At 41.0% G+C, this 22,301-nt stretch overlaps 1 protein-coding gene across 1 annotated transcript; it reads right to left on the minus strand.

Annotated features, from left to right (window-relative positions):
- Positions 1–372: 372 nt before the first annotated feature.
- LOC117845326 (uncharacterized) lies at positions 373–21,785 on the minus strand. Its single transcript, XM_034726330.2, has 36 exons — positions 21,460–21,785; positions 19,986–20,713; positions 19,786–19,914; positions 19,606–19,691; positions 19,007–19,115; positions 18,437–18,532; positions 18,183–18,245; positions 18,045–18,104; positions 17,526–17,594; positions 17,063–17,144; positions 16,905–16,957; positions 16,734–16,796; positions 15,434–16,663; positions 13,360–14,352; positions 12,940–13,275; positions 12,560–12,818; positions 12,025–12,247; positions 11,054–11,429; positions 10,213–10,362; positions 9,915–10,136; positions 9,612–9,833; positions 8,877–9,527; positions 8,162–8,425; positions 7,685–8,041; positions 6,891–7,294; positions 6,389–6,818; positions 4,995–6,296; positions 4,629–4,889; positions 4,250–4,540; positions 3,688–4,158; positions 2,933–3,364; positions 2,532–2,810; positions 2,004–2,406; positions 1,780–1,928; positions 1,231–1,428; positions 373–795 (listed from the first exon to the last, which is right to left on the minus strand). The coding sequence occupies exons 1-36, from the start codon at positions 21,521–21,523 to the stop codon at positions 676–678; spliced, it is 11,625 nt and encodes a 3,874-aa protein (XP_034582221.1). The 5' UTR covers positions 21,524–21,785; the 3' UTR covers positions 373–675.
- Between the last annotated feature and the right edge of the window lie 516 nt (positions 21,786–22,301).

Consider the following 22,301-nt stretch of genomic DNA (forward strand, 5'->3'; position numbering starts at 1 on the left):
ATCAAAAACTTAAAGCTGCAACATTAAAAAAATAACTATGATGTTTGATTCTAGGATAGAAAATTCCCACCACAACATGAGCACTATGTTTCATACGAAAATAATAGTTGCAACATCGATAATTAGCTATTGAAACATATCTCAAGCCGTCCAACTTTTTAAAATTCCGGACATCAGAATCTTAGCATTACCCAAAAAGCTTGCCATCTCACAAGACCGACCGTGGAGTTTGTGTGCAATTTGCCTGTTTGATCGAAACTCTTCTCAAAAAGAGGTCTAAATGCCTACCAGAATTAGGGGATGCTACATCAAACTCGTGAGCGGCACTAAGCATGCCAGGCACCGTTCCCGTTTTCCAGAGGCACTGAAAGATAGCAAGTAACAGTTCTAGATTTTATATCACTGATCACCTAAGTTCATGTTGGCGATAAGCTAAGTCAATACAGCAGTCAACACAGGGCTGGATGACACCCCTGCTTTATCTACATGACACGAGTTCCTAGTCTCTACCAGAGTTGCCGGAAAAGGCGATATGTACAGCATCTACGAACAAACTACCAGATATGCTACTATAAATCAGAATCGACTGAACACACGCCGGCTGTTGGTCAGGCTACGATCACCAGAAGGGCAGGGGGGCTACGATCACCAGAAGGGCAGGGGGCTGGGCTGACTTCAGAACCACGGGTGCCATGTCGGGTCCATCATGCACAAGTTCCTCGAGGATAATGCCGCTTCTACCAGATCTGTGACGCCTCTTTGGACCGACTGAGGTGGCTCAGTTGCGTTCTCCTCCTGATACAAGAGAATGGATCATCAGATGTGTGACTTGAATGTTCTGCATCTAAATTCTTATAGGCGGCAGAAGCATATACTAAATAGCAGTAAGAATCATTGTTTACATTCAAAAAGAATAATGTAGCATTGTCCAACTATTTTATCTGGATGCTAGCACATTGTAGCAGCTACTGAGCCAAATGAAAAGGTGGGGCTGAGGATTGATGATATTAGAATTTCATCAAAATAACCTGATCCTCTGGTCAATAGATGTTGCCTTTGAAAAAACAGGTACTGTGGAATGTCACGTAACAAATTTTATTCTATGTTTGCAGAAGGCAAATCAGCAGCACCCACAAAAAAAAAGAAAAAGAAAAAAGGAACAGACAGCTCATCTCGAAACACCATTTCTTAAACAAAGGCACCCAAACTAAGAGACAAGAAATAGCATACCTCTTCAGCAAGATAATGTGGTGATATTGACTTGATACGACCGATGACATAATCCACATTGTTTGTAACCTTCTGTTGGAAATCCAATGGGTTGGAAGCGACAGGGACTGACGGAATGCCAAGTGGCCTTCTCCATGACCAAGATAATAGTTCATCACGGAAAAACATAGCCAAATGATGCCAAATATGTTGGTTTTGCTGAAACACAAGAATAACAATCCAGTCTTAGTTTTCAGGCTAGGATGGGGGGGGGGGGGGGGGGGGGGGGGGGGGGGGGCAACATCAGCAAAAACTAATGCACAACAAGAAATATGCAAGATCCACTACAACCACAATAGATAGGAATTAATTTCTTATATGACACTGAAATTGGAAATCCTTCTTATGCCACTGACAAGGTGAGTTCAAGCCCAAATGTGAGACAAGGAAAACATTCAGTGGAATACTAAGACTTTCCCATATAATAACATGATAAAGAATTTCTTATTCATGCTCCTAGCCCATTTACTTCTGTTGAAATGAAAAGGCATGCTGAGTGTATATACTCACTTTAGGAGAAACCACAGACTGCGCAGCAGAACACATGGCAGACACAATGAGACCTTCAACACCAAAATTCGAGAAGAAAGCTTGCAAGTTACGTGTCAGCCTAAACGGAACAAGCTCATTGAACTCGATCATTCCATTTGGATCATAAGCTACAAAGGAATAGATGAACAATCAGAACCCTCCATAAGCCTAATTTAAAAATTTTGAACTGGCATGAATGATACCTGGATGGAAGTCAGTCTGGAAAATTTTCCCAGTATTTTTTGCAAACAAAATTTTGTTGGGAGCCCTGCCACCAATCTGCAGCATATATGACATGAAGCAGGAGAGAGCCACTTGGATTGCAAACTGCTTCTTGAAGGTCCAGAGGTAGTGGCCAGTTGGTAGAATCTTGTGCATATATTGAGAGAAGATATTATCATTAACAATATTTTTAGTAATTTCATTGTATGCTTGCAAACGCAGCTCCACAACTGCTTCAGGAGAGACCTGCCCTGAAATAGCTTGATTAAGCTGCTCTTTGAAAATTGTAATAGGTGAGTCAGCTTCTCTATTATGCCGGGCACAGTTAATTTCATACACCTCAAGAAAAGTACTGTACATCAAATCATCCTCAACCATCCGAACCTAACAAAGAAAAAATGACGTGTCAAGTGAAGAGCTCCTTGTACTAGTACTTGGAAGCTAAAAGTTTTAGGATAGCAAATTATTACAGTGGTATACTATGTAAGAGAAGGGAAAAGAGTATTCACCTGTGACCAAACAGGAATAATTATTGGGGTATGGATAGCTAGATGGCGCCGCCTAGATTCTTTGTGTTTGTCAAACATTTTATTTAGCACACGGAATAGCTGCAGCATCCTTTCATCACTCCGAGCATTTGGAGTCAGTGATGTCTGAACAATAAAATGGCGCTGTGAACCATCAGAACCAATGAGTGTCAACCTCCGAAAGCTACTACCATGCCTCCGGACAATTGGAATGTCAGGTCCAACTCTGTCCAACTTAACAGTGTGGTCAGGTGCAATTTCCTACAGCAAATAGATGGTATAAGACAATAGGAAGGGTTACCAGTGTAGTATATGACACGATTATGCAACAAATGCAAGAGGTATTTTTTTCATTGACAGATAAAGAATAAAATGCAATAAACCTGATCCGTGAAGTACTGCCCTGGGAGTTCAATATCAACAACATGAAAATCCCTTAGTGTTTTACTTTCCTCCTCCAGTTTTAATACTGCAGGGAACCGGTCCTCTACATTACTCTGAAGAATATTCTTCCAGTGTTTCAATCTCTCAGTAAGTTCAGCAAGGGTTGCAGGAAAAGTAGTAGCGCTCTCTGGGTCAAGGTCACGCTCAAAATCTTGCTTGTACTCCTTGACAAAATCAACGTGCTTGTTAACAGCATCTTGTGAGAAGCAAGCTCTACATACACCAGAGAGTTCCTTCCTGAGAGATTGTGGAACCTCGCCAGTGGTTGCAGTTGGATACTTGTAGCAGCGATGAAGGAGAGCATTAACCACAGCAAGAAGCCTTTCCTCAGGTAGAGTAACAAATCGCGATCCAATTTCTGACAGTAAAAGCTGAACCAGCAATAAATAACATCAGATTACCATACAAAACGTATAATGAAATTTTTTGAGCATTGGACAAGGCTAAAATAGGTACATCTCTATCCTTTCTAAATGCTTCCTAGTTTTGCTAAACTATGCCATAACTAAACTAAGACAGAATAGCTTATGCCAATGCATCTCACAAATCGCAGCCTTCAAAATTCAGCATTGTCATTGGACCCAACCCCCAGCCCATAAGGGAAAACATAAACGTTATAGCAGAATAAATAGATTAATGCTTTATCATCATTGACATGATTTCTAATAACATAAAATACTTCATTATTTCTTACCTCAAGCTCATTGGCTAGATTAGTGTGCTTGCTCCTAAGAGCTTCCATAATGTCTTTCGCGGCATCAAATGCACTTGCTGCAGAAGTTACCCAACCAAGTCCACTATTGCGTCTTAGCGCAACTTGTGAGCCCTCAGCACCTGTAGAACTTTGTTGGCCTTGATCATGGCTGCTATTTGTGCCAGCTTCAGCAGTAGATCTGTCTGGTTCTTGTCCTTGGACGTTACCACCGTCATGAGATGCTGTAGCACCCACTGATTGGGAGGCTTGATGAACCTGGTTGTCAGAAGTCACATTACCACCTGCATGATTAGATCCTCTTGCACTCCCATCCGGTAGGTTATTGGCAGCATTGTTTGCCAACATAGCTTGCTGCATACGCTGCTGAGCCAACATGTTTCTTCCCATTTCAGTTTTAGTGGCGACGTCACGGCGCTCCATCAAGTATGTACGAAGCCAATAATACAATGCCTGTAACAGCATCTCTCAGATATATATACCCAGGAAAAGGGGTATGCAATTTTAAGTTCAAGAAATAAAAACACAGCAATGTTGCTTTTACCTGCGGATAAACTTGAGCTATCTTTAGCAAAACCAATTTACAGTGCTGCGCTTCACCTCTCTGTAATGATAACAATAACTGAGGAATCCATGAAAGCCAAACCCAATGAGGTAGCTGCTCAAGATATTTATCTAAAGCCCTTCCAACAGGTTCATTTTGTGTATCAAAGCTGAGAAGGTAAAGAATTCGAGCTAGATGGCTCCTTGAGTTCGAGACCCCATATTTAATACCCTGGAAGAAACAACTGACTGCATACTCAAGCCAAACCTCTTCATTTGTTTCTTTAAAAATCTGCAAAGAGAACAGCAATCAGACTTAAGTCAACAACTGTGGAAATTTGAAGGGGTGTTATTGACGACATAAAAGGTCTTATGCATACCATATCACAGTAATTTCCCCAGCTAATCCATCCTTTGGGCAGATGCTTAAAAAGGGTTATTGCATTCGAATAAGACTGATTTGCAGCCTCACAGTCATTCATTTTAAGCAGGAAGTCACCTCTCAGACGAAATATTTCTGCTTTGTTCTTCACAGGGAAAAATTCCAAATTGGTATTATTTATTAAGTTAAGGCCACTGACTAGTTCGCCTTTCATTTCCAAGTAAGCCTTAGCTTGTTCGCATATCTTCACAAATGCTTCCTGAAATCAGGGAAGAGAGTGAATGAGTGAAATAGATAGTGAACTAGTGAAATAAGAAGTAGTGCAATATGAAGTACTAGAATTGTGGTGATGGTAGAGACAGACCTGAACTTCCATGGTAGCATGACCATACATCTTGTCAAGTATAGTTACACAAACTTCAGGTAGACCTTGCTTACGAGCTATGTGAGCGAGCTTATTCACATTCCAAGCCTTGTCTCGGTACCCAAGATGGTGAAGTTGAGGATTTGTTTGGCCAAAGTCCTTAAATGCATCTATCACTGAATTGTACATTTCATTCCTCCATTGGAGCAGATCATACCAAACTGTCATATTATCCCATTCATTGGGTGTACGAAGTCTCCAGGTTTCAAGAATATCCTTGAGGTCAGCAAATGAATTATTTGGGTTGGAATTGGCACCAGAGCTTGCTGAAACTGGTTTGTTCCCATTTGCAATGTCAAGAAGTATTTTTGAGGATTCTTTCACTTCAACCAACTGTTGAAACTGCTGCAGCAGAGGCATTCGAGACTGCACAGACATTTCAGGCAACTGCCACCACTGTTCTAGTGCAAGTTCAACACCTTTGCTGACAAGGTTCTCAGCTTCACTAACACCATTAGTACTTTTGTCATGGAGAGTAAAAAAAGCTTGAATCAGACGTAGCTTTGGTGTCTCTTCTACCTGTGCTTTGGAAATCACGTTCTCCTTCATATATGCCCAATCAGGAACCTTCCATAAGCAGTCTAAAAGAATTTCATGATTCTCCACACCTTTCCCATAATCAGCTAAGACTTCCCACTGGCCTAATTGAGCCGCACAGGATAGCCACTGTTCTTCCCAAAGACACATTTCAGCTTTTGGGACAGTGTTATTGTATGTTCCCTGAGTAGCTTTAATCATAGCCTGGTAAAATAGATTTTGTGCCTGTTGCCAGTAACCATGCTGGACAAGTGAAAGCCCAGCTCTGGTTTCTGCAGTGATTGATCTTCTCTTCCATAATCCACACCTCATGTCTTCTTCATTAAGAAGTCTGTATAACTCAGCCAATGACTCAGAGCACTTAGCCTCATTCATAAGCACCATATGACTCTCAAGTAATGCAATTGCAATATACCATGCATTGCAAGTTTTTCCAATATATTTGATAAGCTCACTAGGCATGCGTGGTTGAGGGTGGCTCAAATGAAGACCTTCAAGAAGTGCCTGGGCAACGTTAGGTCTGCATCCCTGCTGCCTCTTGTGGTAATCTTTCGATAAAAGAGCAATTATTGGCTTAGCTAGAGCAACTTGTTCCTCTTTATGTAAGGTGACCCAAACAATTGGAAAAACAAGCACCCACAAATGATATGCAACATTGGGATCAGCAAATGCAAGTTCCTTCAATGGAGCCATGATATCTGCCACCTACAAGATTTGAGAACAAACATTCAGGTTGATTTTTTTTAAAAAAAAATGCTATACTGGGTACCACCATAGTTCAGAATACAGGTAATTACCACAAGCTTGCTCGCTTCATTTAAGAACTGAGCATGCCTTGCTGCAAGGGAGTCAAATGATAGTGATGTGCCATCCATGCTTTCCTGAGCATCTGGAATCTGCTGTGGCATGGTGATGCGATCTGGAACAGGTCCTGCTATCATAAGCGCTGGTACTCGAGCAGAATTTGCTGCAAGTGTAATTGGTTCATTTTCTACTAATATAGCCAAAATGAGATCAAGGCCTTGCTTCAACCAGAAAACATCACTCACTGCTTCCCAGTCCTGTGACTGTATTATAAACTGCAGTCTAGAAAATAATGTTTTTCCCACCGAGTCATGGTAAAGTTTGAAGAATCGCTTCCTCATTTCTGGATCTTTAGCTCTAAGCCCAAGCATATACTGTCTCTCAACCTTATGAAAAAACTCTTGCCTAAAAGCTAATGGATATCTGCAGGAAACAGAAATCATTAAAGAAAAGATACAGAAGACTCAAAGGCTTGCTTTGTAGAGATGTCCTTACTTGGTCGAATCTCCGCAAAGCGAATAAAGAAGCTGCAAGTATTTTGCATCCCATTCTTCTTGTGCAGCAGGGGGGAAGCTTTTTCGGTCAACTAATGATAACTTCTGAAGATAAGCAAGCATTTCCTTTGGGTTAAGCGAATTAACAGAACCAGTAGATGAAGCAAGCCTGCAATCATCCTCAATCCAAGCTTTTATCATATCTAGTATGCATAGAAGAATGCTAGGATCAGTGCCTCTCTCTGAAAGGAGAGCTTGAAGTATTTGGCCCATAGATTTTCTGTGGTCAGAAGAGGTCATCACCCTCTCACTTATGAGCTTTAAGACAGTCTTCATGTTTGATATGACAGTAGAATCTACAGTAGGGCGTGAGTTAACTGATGAATCCAGTTCAGGTCTCTGTCCCTGGAATTGTTACAAAAGTCAATGCCACATTGACATGGTAATAGAACATGGAGCTTAGACACATCTAAAACAAAACCTCGTAGATATAGCCATTTTCAGAAGAAAGCCAAGGGGAATGGAACTAATTACAGAACTAGTACGAATTAGAAGAGTGACAATCACACATTCTGCGTCCAATGTGACCAAAAAAATTGTTGGACAAGATAGTGAACAACACTTTTACTGCAGCAGCGTATGTTTAATGATTAAAGCAAACCAATAGTACTAACTAGTAACTACTAAGGTTACCTGAAGGCTCTGTAAAAAAGGATAAGTGGAATATAAGAGCGATAGATTGTTTGCAACTAAACAAGTTAAACCTTCTAATGATTTTCAATATACTTAACATACTTGTCGTATATGGCTGCCAGCAGAAGATCCCATGTCACGTGCAAGACGTTGCAGTACACGGAAAAGAAAGCCGATGAAAGGATCAACGAAATTCTTCTGTACTTCTGCAAGTGCATTGAGGACAAACAGTGAAAAGTTTATGATAGAGTTAGCATTGCTGAGTTCAAGTGCTATCTGCGAAGTTGTAACAGCAGCAAGACTCTTCTGAATCAGATCTTGAACCCTTTGATGCAACAACTTTATATCTTGAGGTGTTGTGGCTGCTTCAAGAGGAAAAGCACTGAATACCATCTTGAGCAAGGAACAAAGCGACTTTCCAGCATCCAGCATTTTGTTGCTGAAACAAGGTTCCAGTATCTGACCAAAATAACACAAAACAAATCCAAGCATGAGAAATATATCTTATTCTTATCAATTAAAACACAAAATATAACAAAGAACTTGTCAAGAAAACAAAGATAATCTTGAGTAACTTACTTGAGAAATATGATTGATGTTATTCCGGATGAAGAGACGGGGTTGTTTCTCCAAGACTTTGTTCATAACATCAAGGCCTTGTGCAAGGGCTGTTGCAGGGTCCTTGGACTGAGGAGAGGGTGACAGATTCCCGAGCAATTTTTCAAGATAATTGAATTTAACATTGGCATTTGGCCAGACTTCCAGAGCTTGGGTCAGTAGATCAAGAGCTTGCTTGTACATTGAGCTAGACTCCTTATCCTTAGGCTCAATCACCAGTGAAACCTGTTGTCCAATGAACAAATTTATGAATAAATGCAGCTCCAATGCAAGAAACAAAAACGATCATAATGCATAAACTATTAGCTGTGCATATGCTGATTGTGGAATATAGTAGTAAGGTGGTGCAAAGCAGTAGCTTCACACTGTCACAATGTGACCAATACTCAGAAAGGCAGATGAGACCGATGGACCTTTCAACACCAACAGCTTAGTCCATAAGTGAGATCAAATTGGAGATCGAAATATCATGGTTGTCGGTTGTAGTGTAAAAGGCGTAGTTTTCTCGTGTCATGAAATATGCAAAAATGACTCAAGTGGAACGGTGCATATACCACAAAAGCAAATGCACATCAGTAAGGGACGGCAAAAGAAACTTGTCAGCTTGACACTTAAAAAGAAGTCAACTGATCAGTTCAGGGTGTAGTTTACAAGACAAAAAGGAAGCGATAGTCACCCTTATAAGGAAGGTAATGATCATCTCCTCCATTGCTGCATTAGGTTTATACTCTTCGTCAGGTTGCCCTGAAGATCCAGGTGTCTCAATATTAGGTATAGATGCCCCACCCGGCGACATTACACAAAGAGGTTGCAAGCCTGGTTCAACTTTCACCCTCTTACTCAAATCATCAGCAAATGATGGAGCATCAGAGGAGCGTTTTGGATCACCACCAACGACAGAAGGATTAAGCATATCACCTATTTGATTCTGGCTCTCACTTTCCTGCACGACTTTCATCTCACTTTGTCTCTGCCTTTCCCATGCCACCACCAATCCAGCAAGTTCGATTGCAAGCCGTCTATTTTCCGCTGTTGTGTTGTATGGTAATCCAAGGCGACTAAGAGAGTTGACCATCTGAGGAACAAAGTGGGCTCGGCAACTATAGAAAAGGTCTGCATGGCGAACGATAAGCTGGAATATGTGGATCATGTTTGGAATTGAATGCCCCTCCTCCACAAGGACTTTCTTGGTGTATCTGATCCATATCGGCATGCGGCTATCACCAGGAGGAAGTCTTCTCGGAAGGGCCGGCATGAGAATATCAAGAGCTTGCTTCACCAATAGCTTATTTTCTGGTTGGCATGTCCGTAGGAGAGCAATGAAGACCTGGGGAAATGATGACACATTCATAGCCAGACATAAGAAAATGATGAGAATACACAATTATTCTAAGAGAATTTGATGTACTACCTGTAATATAATCTTTTCAGGAGCTTGATAGGCCTCTAAGAAGTGACAAACATTTACAAAGGCCCACTGTTTGCTGGAGTTATCTTCACGCTTGAGATGGTTCCAACCGAATTTTATGAGCTCCTTTCGATGGTGCACCAGATCGTTCTGTAGATACTTCAAAAGCAATGTCGCTAGCTGAAGGAGTTCTATCCTCAATGGTTCATCATATTCAGCACTGACCTAGAGAAATGAAGAAACATTTCAATATGCATGTGCTAAGGGTAAAGATAATTTGGCTGAGGCCAAGTTTCATATAGTTACCTCTTCTGGAGGATCAAGAAGCTTGTCAACAATAGTTTTAATTATAGAAGGATCAACAACTTCCCAACTCTGTCCATTTTGGAAAGAATGGGCTAGCATTGGAAGTATAAGAATCTGCATGGTAACAACTAAATGATCTTGCCCATATTGTTTTGACTGAAAAATGTTCAGAAAGTGGTTAAGGATAGTTTTCTTCAAACTTGGGGTGTATCCTTCAGCAACCTAAACAAACATCCAAATAAATAGTCAATTAATACACAGAAAATTCTCATAAGTTAGAACCAAGAAATGGCATTACCTCTATGACATAAAATTCCTTGAGAAAGCTATAATCTATACGACTGCGGTACAAGAATATTGATAGCATATCAAAGAGTGCACCAACTTCAGCACGATCGTGTCTTAAATAATTCAGGAAGCATTTTATAAGCCGCTTGCTTTCCATCACCTGTTCAGAAAGAGGTACTATTAAAACTCAGGCGCCAAAACATAGACTGATACAATTGGTAAGGAACCAACTGCAATATTGGGTAAGAAGGCGACATAAAACTTCCGTGATAGCAATTTTGTGTGAAGGAGTGAAGGACACATACTATACAGGAGCCAATTGCCAGAGTATTAAGCTTTTGCATATACCTGGATTAAATTGCATATGATACAAAAGCCTCAGGATACATAACATACACGAGCCTTTGGATACATAAGATACACAAGCCTTTGGATGTACCAGGATAAAGTACCATATGATACAAACAGATTGTAAAGCATTTTATTTAGCTGTTTCATATACCAGGATGCAATTTAAGATTGTCAAAATGCTACTGGTAAAATGCATAAGATACACAAGCCTTTGGATGTACCAGGATAAAATACCATATGATACAAACAGATTGTAAAGCATTTTATTTAGCTGTTTCATATACCAGGATGCAATTTAAGATTGTCAAAATGCTACTGGTAAAATGCATAAGTATCATTTTACGAGGCTTGTTAATGTAAAGAAATATATCTTGAGTAACTTCCAAGATTTTTTTGCAAATGGAAATACATAAATAAAGAGCGAAAGAGAAAACAAGAAGATTCGACAACAATTTATACACGAGAAATGCACAAATTAATATAGCAACTCCGACGGCTACCTGGGGTAAACTCAAATCCTGCTCGTTCTGCAAACGTGCGAGTCTTGCAGGTGACTTCCAAGCAAGTAGCAAAGTGTCGAAGACAACCCGGTTGTTACGGAGCCACTCAGGCATCAATTTCACAAGGGCTGAGACAAGCTCCAATCCATTAAAATAACTATCAGAACTGGAAACCATATTTGATGAAGATTGTTGTCCAGTAAAACTATCAGATATGGCCCCAGCAAGGGCTTCATCCTTAACAGAAGATAATTGAGTAGCAGCTGCTTCAGTCTGAGGGTAAAACTGTGAAAAGGCACTTGCAAGTATTTTCTGAGGTGACCTCGCAAGTTCGTCCCTTAACTCTCCAGTATCCGAGCAGATTATGTACATAAACCTGAATTTTCAAGAAAGATTAAGACCAGAAACGGTTAATTTGTGTAATCATTATGCTACGTCTAGGAAATAGGTAGTACATCAAACAGAGGATAACTTCCATAGAACTAAAGGCTATTCACATATTTAACATAACCTTGAAGTACACAAGAACAATAAGGTGATGTTTTGTTTATTGTATGCAGCCAAAGAATGAAAATGAGGACACACATAATAGAAATCCAATAGACAGTTTAAATTATTTACCAATCCGCTTCGCAACAAGAAACATGGATGATAAAAGGGAAAAGGAGCAGCAACAAGGTGCACATAAAAAAATATGATGATATCCAGTATAACCTAAAAATAATTTGGAATTAAGCCAGGTCAGATCTTTAAACTTAGGCAAGCTTGGTACAACAGCAATGGTCCAGTTAAAGCTAAAGCTTTTGGCAACAATATGCCCACATGATAAACATAAAATAAACAGCACGTGGTGCTCAATATTCCTTCGCGAAGTTGGAAAAATACAAGTGTTCGAAATTAATTATGACTGCACTTCAGATAAGAATATTTGTGCAATGCCAAAAGAAAACTTAAATTTGCAAAATGCTTACCTTCTGAAATACTTGGGATGGCTTAATCGAGCAAGAAAATAGTCAACAGCATCCGCAGCATAACGGTTCAGAAACTTTGCAAGCGGAGCACGGTATGGGCTGTTGATTTCACTGTAAAATTGGTCTTCTGGAAGTGCCTTTTCCACATCAATTACCAAGGTAACAAGTTCATCCAAGAATTTGCTTGCTGCCGGGGGAAGAAGGTGAAAAAGCTCGATCATAGCTGCCCAAGGAAAAGTAAAATTAGACGAAACCAGAATAACTCCCAATTAGAACACACAGGACAAGGCTGGTTACAAGAAAAGTAAGTTCACATAAAAGAGAAGCAGCCATTTTCAATCTTGTTAAAGGCATCGGTTATTTTCATGTTCATAAAAAGTAAACATAGCAGAGCCAGACAATTAAAACCATATCTGAGTAACATAGCTCCAGGGTGATGTGCATTTATTTTGAGACTTGATATCTAGAAAAGGTAAACATAGCACAGCCACTCAGCCAGACATGAAAAACCAGAAGAAGAAAAAATGATGCAGACCTGCTGCTATTTTTGGTTCATCTCCAGTCTTCCAAGATTTTGGAGCCTGGGCAAGTTTTTCTGGTTCCAGCCACTTTTTCAAGTGATCCAATAGCTTTGCACCCAAAGTGACATTGAACCAGTTCGACAGTAATTCAAGCAGGCGAGCCAAACCTTGTAGCAACGGCATAGTAAGACTTTTAGTGTTTGCTAAGTTTACTAAGATAGGCCTTAGGCTGCTCTGTAGAAGATCCTTTGGCATCCTTTGCTGCTGAACCACCTATAGAAATGTTATGGATTAGGACATGGCAAAAACGGAACAGCGAGAAGAAAGTAAAAGGATAATAAACACATTATGAATTTGTATGTCAATATTCAATGAGGTACAGCTAAAAGACCACCTGACGAAGTCCCTCCTTGGCAACATTGACAATTTCTGTTGTCCGGCATGTTAGAGATTTGAAAAACATTGCGATAATCTTTGCTCGCAATTCGCTGTGATTTTGAGCCTTTAGATCTCCCCATGCCATTGCAGTACAGAGTAGTTCAATGCACGCGGTTCTCAGTTTGTTCCATGTCAGAACTATTTTTGCATTCATCATCCTGGTGACCCACACAGTTTCATCAGCCTCGGCAATTTGCAGCGCTTCTTGCAAAAAATTGACAAGCTCAGGAGACAACTTTAGAAGAGGTGGTCTGAGTGCAAGACAGAAGTTCAAAGCAGTAACGGTGCCCACCTGCCACAAAAAGAAAGAAAAATCAATCTATTGATAATGTGGACTTCAAGCTTTAATGATTCAGAACTGAGAAAGCTAAGGTACCTGTTGCTCAACATTCTTCGAGCGAAGAGGTCGTGAAATCAGTGGCTGAAGCAACGGTAAATAGAGAGGCTCAAGCAATTCTGAGACTTCACTGCCAGTTCTGCTTGCAAGCAGCGATAAGCAAGCCTGCACATTCTTTCTCACGACCATTGAAGCATTTGGGTTAAATAACTCCTGTGCAAGAAACTCAACAACTCCCTGAAAACTCTGCCGCCGAGTTTCACTGTTTGCTTCATCTGCATTGTTTACCACCCGTAGAACTTGTGTTAGGACATGGTTTGTCTCCTCCTGCTCTTTGTTTGCATGCACTGGAAGCCTCTTGAGAACAAATAGAAGACCACGCACGACTTTGACCTGAAAGATGCATAGGGTATCTACAGAAACTTTACCAACCAATGCTCCGAGACCCATAACACCACCCATCTGAGCTTGCCATGTACTACTGTAGCAACAATGCAATAACCGAGGCAACAGTTCCTCAAATACAGCAACACGCACACTTGGGGGAGGCGAATATACTGGATTTAAAGATGGACTAGACACTAGCATAGGGGTGCTAGGACCTCCCCTTAGCATACCAGTGTGCTTCATACGTGCAAGAAAGATTAATGTCTCAGCAAAAGTATTCAAAGCAGAGAGGGCAGCTTTTGCATGTTGACGATTTTCACTGGATAGCACTTCAACCAAGGCATCCAAAAATATTAAGGGATCCAGCTCCCGGAGATTAGATGAAGTGTTACTTCTTGATCTAGATCCCATGTTGATGCTAGATGGAAGTGAAGAACCAATAGGTTGCATGAATCCAGCTTGACCAGAGGATGGTGAATCAACATGGAAAAGCATAGCAAAATGCCGACATATATCAACAATATAATCATCCTTCTCATCATGGAGACAGGTGTCAGCATTAGCTGCAATGACAGCTACAAGTAGAGTCTTGAAAACAGACTTCTCAGCCAATAGCTGTGTTTTTGTCTTCACACCTAAATCTCCCTATAAACCAAAGTAAAAGGAAAAGCATTGTAAGATAACTGAAGCACAAGGACACCAGAAAGCAGTGTTTCAAAGGCGACGCGTAGGCATCCGGGCAGACCCAGCTCGCCTTGAGAAACACGTAAGGCGTACACAGCTCACCTTAGGTCACCTTTAAAACACAGCCAGAAAGAAACTGTAAACTCAATAATCTATTAATTCATTTTGCTCAGGCATCAATCAAAACTAAGTAATATGTAACAGTTTTTTAAAATAATACATCTAAGTATGGCCAATCACGACAATCATTTATATTCTTTATGGAATAATAACAATCTTGAGTTGCTACTGTCGAACACATGCAGAGATTTACACCGACATTCCAGAGATTGCAGTAAGCCACCAACCCGCAAATTCAGCTGTTAGTATCCGGCACTCAGTAATAACCAACAATACATAGATCCAGTTGTAGCAGTACAGCAGGCAACTGAACACCATCAGCGCCACTATAATCAGATGAGTGGAAATTGCTTTCGTTTTATGTTGTCTGGCAAGAATCATTAGCCTAAGATGATAATCAGCTATATTCACATTGTTGGCACTGGTTTATGGAAGAATTTGCTATGATGATTAAAGCCATGTAACTTGGCACACTTACACTTATCTGCTTCATGGAACATGTGATGATATTGTAATCTACAGTGTCAATCATAGCTAAATGTAAGTAAAACACTAAGTTAGGTTTTACACAGATAATCAAGTGTCAATCAAATGCCATAAGTAAACAGAGGCATGCACAAGAAAATTACTACATCCTCCAATCACAACCATCCATTAGGACATCGACACAGTCTCAGATATGACACTTCGACTAGCAAAATCTAAAAAAGTACATTATCTTAAATTGCAAAAAGGGTTGTCTATACATAATGGATACTGCCAATATTGCATTGTCAATCTACATAAAAAAATTAATATTGACAGTCAAAGGTAAAAAAAAAGTTTGGCTTAGGACAAACTAAAATGGACTTGTACTTGCGATCAGAGTTGGTAAACTGTAAAGCGATGTTATAAATATTCATGTTCAATCACTCGTACCAACCTTCATATCTGAAGCGTCATTGCGACGTCTTGAGGGGTCCAGCGAAGAGATTAGCAATGTACCAAGAACACCAGGGCTCACACCCTCACCAGGTACATTTTCCCTCAGATTTAACAGAGAATCCAGGCACACCCGAATGAACTGAAGAGCTTGCTTCCTGTAGAAAGCTTCCATACCACTGCCTTGCATAACTGCACCAACAGCTTGGTGTATGCATCTGTCTAGAGGAACTAAAAACGGTGTTGCAGGCTCAAAAGTCAGAACTAGGCGTAATCCATGTTCCGGATTTTCCTTGCATTCAAGTGCAAGAGGCTCCCGCAAAAATCGCCTATTTCGACCCCCCAGCTTACCTAACAGTTCCAAGGCCTTTGTGCCCCATGTGTAAGGAGGTGGCCTCAAGTGAGACCATAAAGCAAGAATGACTTCAGACATTAAATTTGCCATGCTAGGTTCCAAAAAATCAGGATTCAGACTATCAATCCAAAACTCAAGTGTGCGTAGAGCTAGGCTCACAAGGTCATCACTACCTTTTAGAGCAAGAACAAGAGGTTTCATTAGACGAGGTATGTGGGGTAGCAAAGAACTTAGGCGGGCAGGTAAAATCAGGCAAAGCTCCAAAATCAGGTCCCGCATATCTTCACTTATCGGCCCATCAAGCATGGAGAGCAACATATTGAGGCAGGGTTGCAGAGATGGTATAAGATCGCGCATCAATGAATCAAATTTAGCACTATTCAGAGCACGAAACATGTTACGAAGAAGGTGCATGTAACCAAGGGGTTTCTCAACTTCAGTCGCACTTTTCATGCAAACTTCCATTATTACTGGCACGTGTGGCTGAAGTGTGCGTTCACAGCTTTCTGGAGCTTTTGCTGCAGCAATGAACAAGAACCGGAAAAGTTGCAATACAAGCTTTGCTGCAGGTGAATCTGGCTGCTTCAGGGCTTCAAGCTTTGAGCTAACAAGGAAATTAATTAATACATCTGTGAAAGGCCGCAAAACCTTGGGAGCTTGCAAAAGGGTCGAAAATATGTGCAAGAGCTGGTTGTTGGTTATCATGCAATCAAAGAGGTCAGGCATGCAGAAGGAAAACATATCCATTATATCGCGAGCTTCCATTATAGCCAACATCTGTGAAAAGGATTGCAGAATTTCCCTATCATCGTCTTTTTCCTTAAAAAGAGCCAAACAGTGAACACCAGACTTCAGAACACCCGATGTCTTCCGCACCTAGATAGACAAAAATGGATTAGCAATATTTCAGTCAAACGAAAAGGAAGAAAGTTTCAGGATGGTAGACCTCGTCCTCCCGCAGTCCCCTGAAGGGTTGAACTGACAAATTGGAAGATTGTTGATTTTGTTGCTGTTCACCACATGATAGGAACGTAAGCTTTGAAGGGTTATAATGAAAGCACAAGTATAATATCAGAATGGCTAAAAGGTATCCACACGTTTGGTGTGTTTATAATACCTGGGGGCGTGGCCAGTGAGCATGGGTTATGCTCCATATTATTGTCTTCATTCCTAGTATGAGTTCAAATAAAATAGTTATTTAAATGCAGCCGACAATAGAATTAAGATCCTGAAACAATTGGAATGGTGCAGAAACTTTACAAAATTAATACATACCCACAGCAAGAGTCTTTATCAGACTTTTGTAATCATTAATTTCCTTAGTGTACTCCAAAGGTGGTTGCAAATTCAGTACAGTCTGTAAATTTTAAAAAAAACAATGTCAGTTTGTATCAGACTTCACCAATGATCTCACAAAATTTCCATTCATTCCATAACTAGGACGCACCTAACCACCATGCATATTTTGTTAACAGACAAAGCTTATAAAATTGTGGCTATTTGCCCATGACAAAGAAGCTTGCCATGGTTTGCGTAGTGTACAGAGGTTATATTTAAAAGCTGATGTGCCCCCTTTTTTTGAGAAATTTGAGCTAGACAGCTATATATTGTCCAAATAATAATTAAATCAAAATCAAGCGACATTTTGTTATTTTCTCCAGAAAGAGGGGTGCAGTCAGCCACAGTGATAAAAGAAAGATATTGCTAACTCCATGGAAAAAACTTTCACATGGCACACCTGTAATGGGACTTCAAGCTTCATTCTCAAATTCGGTTGATCCTTCCCTTCCTCACCTTCTTCGAGCAACTGGAGAGTGTGAGGAGTAAGCTGACCATATAGGCAATAAAACCTACGGAGATAACACTGGCCTTTTTGTATAGAACATATATTTGACCAAAAACAGGGTTCAATCCAATCATGAAGGAAAAAGTGATTGTAAGGGAGAGCATGGCATGGCTGTGTGTAAGGAGTGGGGATGGAGAGCTGATGAACCTAAGGAACACAGAGGAATATGTGCCCCTTCATTGCAAAATTATCACATTTATGCTTATAATGAGCATGGCTGTTCCAACATTGTATATTTCCTCTATTTACATGTTTTAAACCATTCCTCTTCAACCAGTAATTTTTGGACATCAGATTCTGTAGTGTCGCAACATCTAAAACACGCATCTCCATCAGCTGATCATATAGGTTTAGGGTTTCACCATCTAAAATAACCTGCTCCACAAAAGAATCACGGATCATGCTGGGTACCTGAGGGATTGTTCGCTTCAATGTCCTGAATTTTCCAACAAATGCATCCAATATGCGCCCCTGATCATTCCGAGCTAATAAGTATAGTTGATTAGCGCAAAAAACTACTGACATACCATTACGAAAAACACTTCTTACCAATAAAACACGAGCTTCATCCATGCTTTGCTGGTCAACACCTTTTTGATATATGGGCTCAACCTAAAGCAACACCGGTAAAAGCAGTGATTATACCGATTTTGGAGAAACTACAGCCTAACTTTACGGTTATATACTTAAGGAATTTATACTCTACATAGAGTTAGAAAAGGAAAAGAAATTCAAAATCATAAACTGCACCAAAATGCAAATCCTATTTTCACTATTAGAGAATGTCAGAATAGTAAGCATACCAGATTCAGCATCAAACGAGCAGATGTTGTGTGAATTATAAGGGTTAAAGAAGAATCATGCATATTTCGAGAGAACAAATAGATGATCCTTGACAACTGCAAAGAAGTGAAAGTTATATTACTTTAGCCGCAAAACCATCAACATCAAAGCATGAAAAACAGACAAAATGAAACTACATATGCCTTAAAATAGAAATTCATCTTCTAAGGGTCACCGGATCATTAAAGTGACTAACTAGTTGCATACTTGGATTACACTGTACCATGAGAGTCATAGTAGCTCAACGCCAAACAGAGATCTGACAATCCACCTAGCTTAACTAATAATAAATTGAATGTCTATTATACATCTCGACAATAATAATGTTTTGATGGTGTCTGCATTTGAAGAAATCAGATGACATCTATCCTTTGTCAAAGTTAAGTGAAGCATCTAGCCAGAATAAAAATTCTCATGGAGGAAAATAATAAGGACAACTGTGCATACATACAAATTCAAGAAACAGAACATGACCCTGAATCTATCAGCAACATAGATGAATCAAAATTTATATAAGAGGCATGTTTAACCTGTGGAAGAGAAATATCTTCTCGAACATAATGCACCAATTCAGCAAGGAGAGTGTAGGCAAGAGGTCTTAAAGTTTCAATGCAAACTCGACCTGTGCCAATCAAAACCCTGACAACGCCAACAGTGAGGTGTTAAATATATAGCAAAAAAACTAGAAGCCAAAACATATAGAATAATAAATGCTACAGCATTTGTAAAGGGAAACAATACACAACTATCACAAGAAAACAATACGACATAGCGCACCTTGCACATGTAAAATCTTTCACTAATTACAGTTCTACAGCAATCTTCTGAAAACTAAAATTGATTAAGTTCAAATAGGCATAAATCACATGAAGGCTGTTTTTTGTAAGAAAACAAGTTCATTTACACCCTTGATTGAATTACCACCACATGGGTGGTTTTAGCTAAAGGGATTATCATAGTAAAGTGGTTTGCCTCTTATACGTCACAAAATACGAGTACAGTATCCAGAATTCAAGGTGTAGCTAACCCATAAATTTAAACTGAATGAGATCCAAAAATAGCTCATTTCAAGATAAACTAGAATCGCTCGATCAAAAAAATGCTGACAAAAGAAAAATGGTTACCGAACCTTTCATCAAGGAGTGTGTCAATCAAGGGGAACAGCCCTCGCTTGTACTCAGTGTTGAGAACTTGCTTCAGACCAACTAGTAACTCCTGTGATTCAGTACAGAGATAAAGAAATTAGCATTTTTCAAAATAATGCACATATAGTCACATGAATTTGAGAAAGCCCCAGGTCGAATCTTGCCTTTCTGATGGAAACAGAGTCTGGAGGGCACGTAACAAGCAAGTTCACAATGCTCTTGCATATGCTTTCCTCATATGACTTTATGTAATCTGCATTGCTCTTCAGCAGGTATGTCAGGAATGACAAGGTCTGCAACAGAAACCACAATCCATCACAAACTTCACAGAGAAGGTAACCAAAATCAACAGATGACGACCTACCTTAACCTGTGCACCCTTTAAATCATTAAAGGGTGTCTTAAGGTGTGGTGGCACCTTGTCTGGACCCTTGATAGAGATGGCCGACACCATGAGTGGCAGCAAGTTCGGGATATTTGTCTGCACAAGCTTTGCATACAACTGGAAGAGAAACATCACAACAAGAGGACTCTCCGTCACTATCTTGAATGACCGTGTACTCGGGTTGAGTTGACCACCACCAGGCACTTGCATCATGCCCGGGGCATCAGTAGTGGGGTCCAAATGCTGCATGGGCATGGAAGCAGCCATGCTGACACTGGTGTTGGGATTATCAAAGAAGTAGCTAACGGTACTGGAAAATTTACGGTATATGTCAACAACAAAATCAAGAAATGGCTGCACCTCCGCCTCAACAGTTGGGCGGAAGTTACGGAGGAGGTCAAACACAATTCGTATGGCAAGGAGAGCATTATCCTCATTGTCCTGTGTCAGCACACGGAGAGAGAGCTTGAGCAAATCCTGCACAAACGGTCGGAGCACCTCACTGTGCGGAAGGCGGTTGAGGATCTCAATCACAACATTACGTAGCTTGTGCTCAGCATTCTCTGTGGCCTGTGGCTTGGTATAGTTGGTAAGAATGGCTGAAAAGGCTCTGAAGTAGCAGCGAAGAAAGTTGAGGTAGTCTGGAGTGTGCGTCATCTCCAGGCTGTCACGAACTTCCATGGCAAGCTGCAGCCGGACTTGCACAGCTGCAGAGTATTGAAGCAAACGATCAGACCACTGAGCCAGATAAAACAATAACGGCTTGAAACAAGAAACTGGTTTGCAGGATGAAATAGACAAGGTTATTGTTTATGCACGATTCACAAAACAAAGTGTGGGAGGAAGGCAAATCAGCTCCCAGAAAGGAAGAAACACAAATGAAACGTGAGGGGTGCCAAAAGGCTGCGGGATAGAAGTATGTGCAAGGACACTCCAAAAGGTGAACTGTTATAGAACACAGGCAGGAAACTTAGCCTTCAAAAATGCAAAATTGGACCTGTGTTTGAAATATGAAGTTGAATGCTATGGACATTTCAATGTATCAAACAGTAAACGTCTTTGAAAAGGTGAATACTAGCAAGCTGAGTGAAAAATTCAGTGCAAAAAGAAACCAAGGACTCGCAGGCATTAAGAAAAGACTACCACAGCAAACACCTATGAAAACATAAGCGGGCAGAGATGCCTGGATGCACTCCAGTGGCGTGCAATTCAAACATAAATTAAATATGAGACAGCGGAACTGTGGGCGACTGCGACAGAGTGACACTCGTTTCAGAAAGGGAAAACAGAGAAGAGCATCTCATTTTAATTCCCAACAAAGGCCTTAACACGAGAAAATTCAGGGACGGCGTCAGGACCTCGACCGGGATTCACCACTCACGCGAAACCCCAAAAAAGAAAACCGCAATGGGAAGGAAGTGAGAGGGGGAGAGGAGGGGATGACGGGTCGTACGGAGGTCGGGCTCGAGGAGCCGCTTCGAGTGCTGCTCCATGTTGCCGCTGTTGATGGGCGCCATGGCGGGCGCCCCGCCCGTCCTTGTGCGGCCCCAACCCTACCGCGCCAGGGCTTAGGGTTTTGGAGATCGGCGCCGGAAGGGCTCCGCGAGCTGGCGGGGGAGCGGATGGGCGAGAGGAGGAGGAGGTGGGCGGTGGCGGTGGGAGGCGAGGGCTCGATTCCCCCGACGCGAATGGGCTCCCTCGTTTGGGGGGGAGGAGGTGGTATCTCTCGCGCTCGCGAGCGAGCCGAGGGTTTGGAGAGGGGGAAGAGACGGGGACGGAGGAAGACGAGGGCGATGGGCCTCGGGTTATACGAGGACCCGAGAAGCGCTCGGTCGCTCGAGGGGCGGTTCGGCCGTGCTTGGGTTGGGTTGAGCCAGGTCAACTCCACAACGGGTCGTTTGGGTTGGGTGCGTGACTGGCTGAATCTGAACAGTGAACTGGCTGTGGCTAGCTGGTTTTTATAGCTGGTGGTGAATGGAAAAACAGTGGATTTGGTACGTTTTGGCCTGAAGGTGCAGTAATTCAGTGATGTCCTTTTGATTTGCTATGTTAGTGTCGAGGATTTTCATCTATTTTTAGTCTTCTAGCTTCTTCAAAACCGGCAATGCGTTCATATATGTAGCTTTTTAGAATTTTAGGTGTTCGTTGCGAAAGTTTTAATCGATAAACAATGATTATTTAACGTCTTATCCGCATCAAGTGAAGCTTCTGGTAACTTTTTCAAGGTGAACTTAGCTATGTATTGTAGGAACACATGCATCTGGTGCTAATGGAGTGTAGGAGCAGTGTCTTTCA

This window comes from Setaria viridis, chromosome 2 (assembly GCF_005286985.2).
Source record: "Setaria viridis chromosome 2, Setaria_viridis_v4.0, whole genome shotgun sequence".
Lineage (NCBI taxonomy): Eukaryota > Viridiplantae > Streptophyta > Magnoliopsida > Poales > Poaceae > Setaria > Setaria viridis.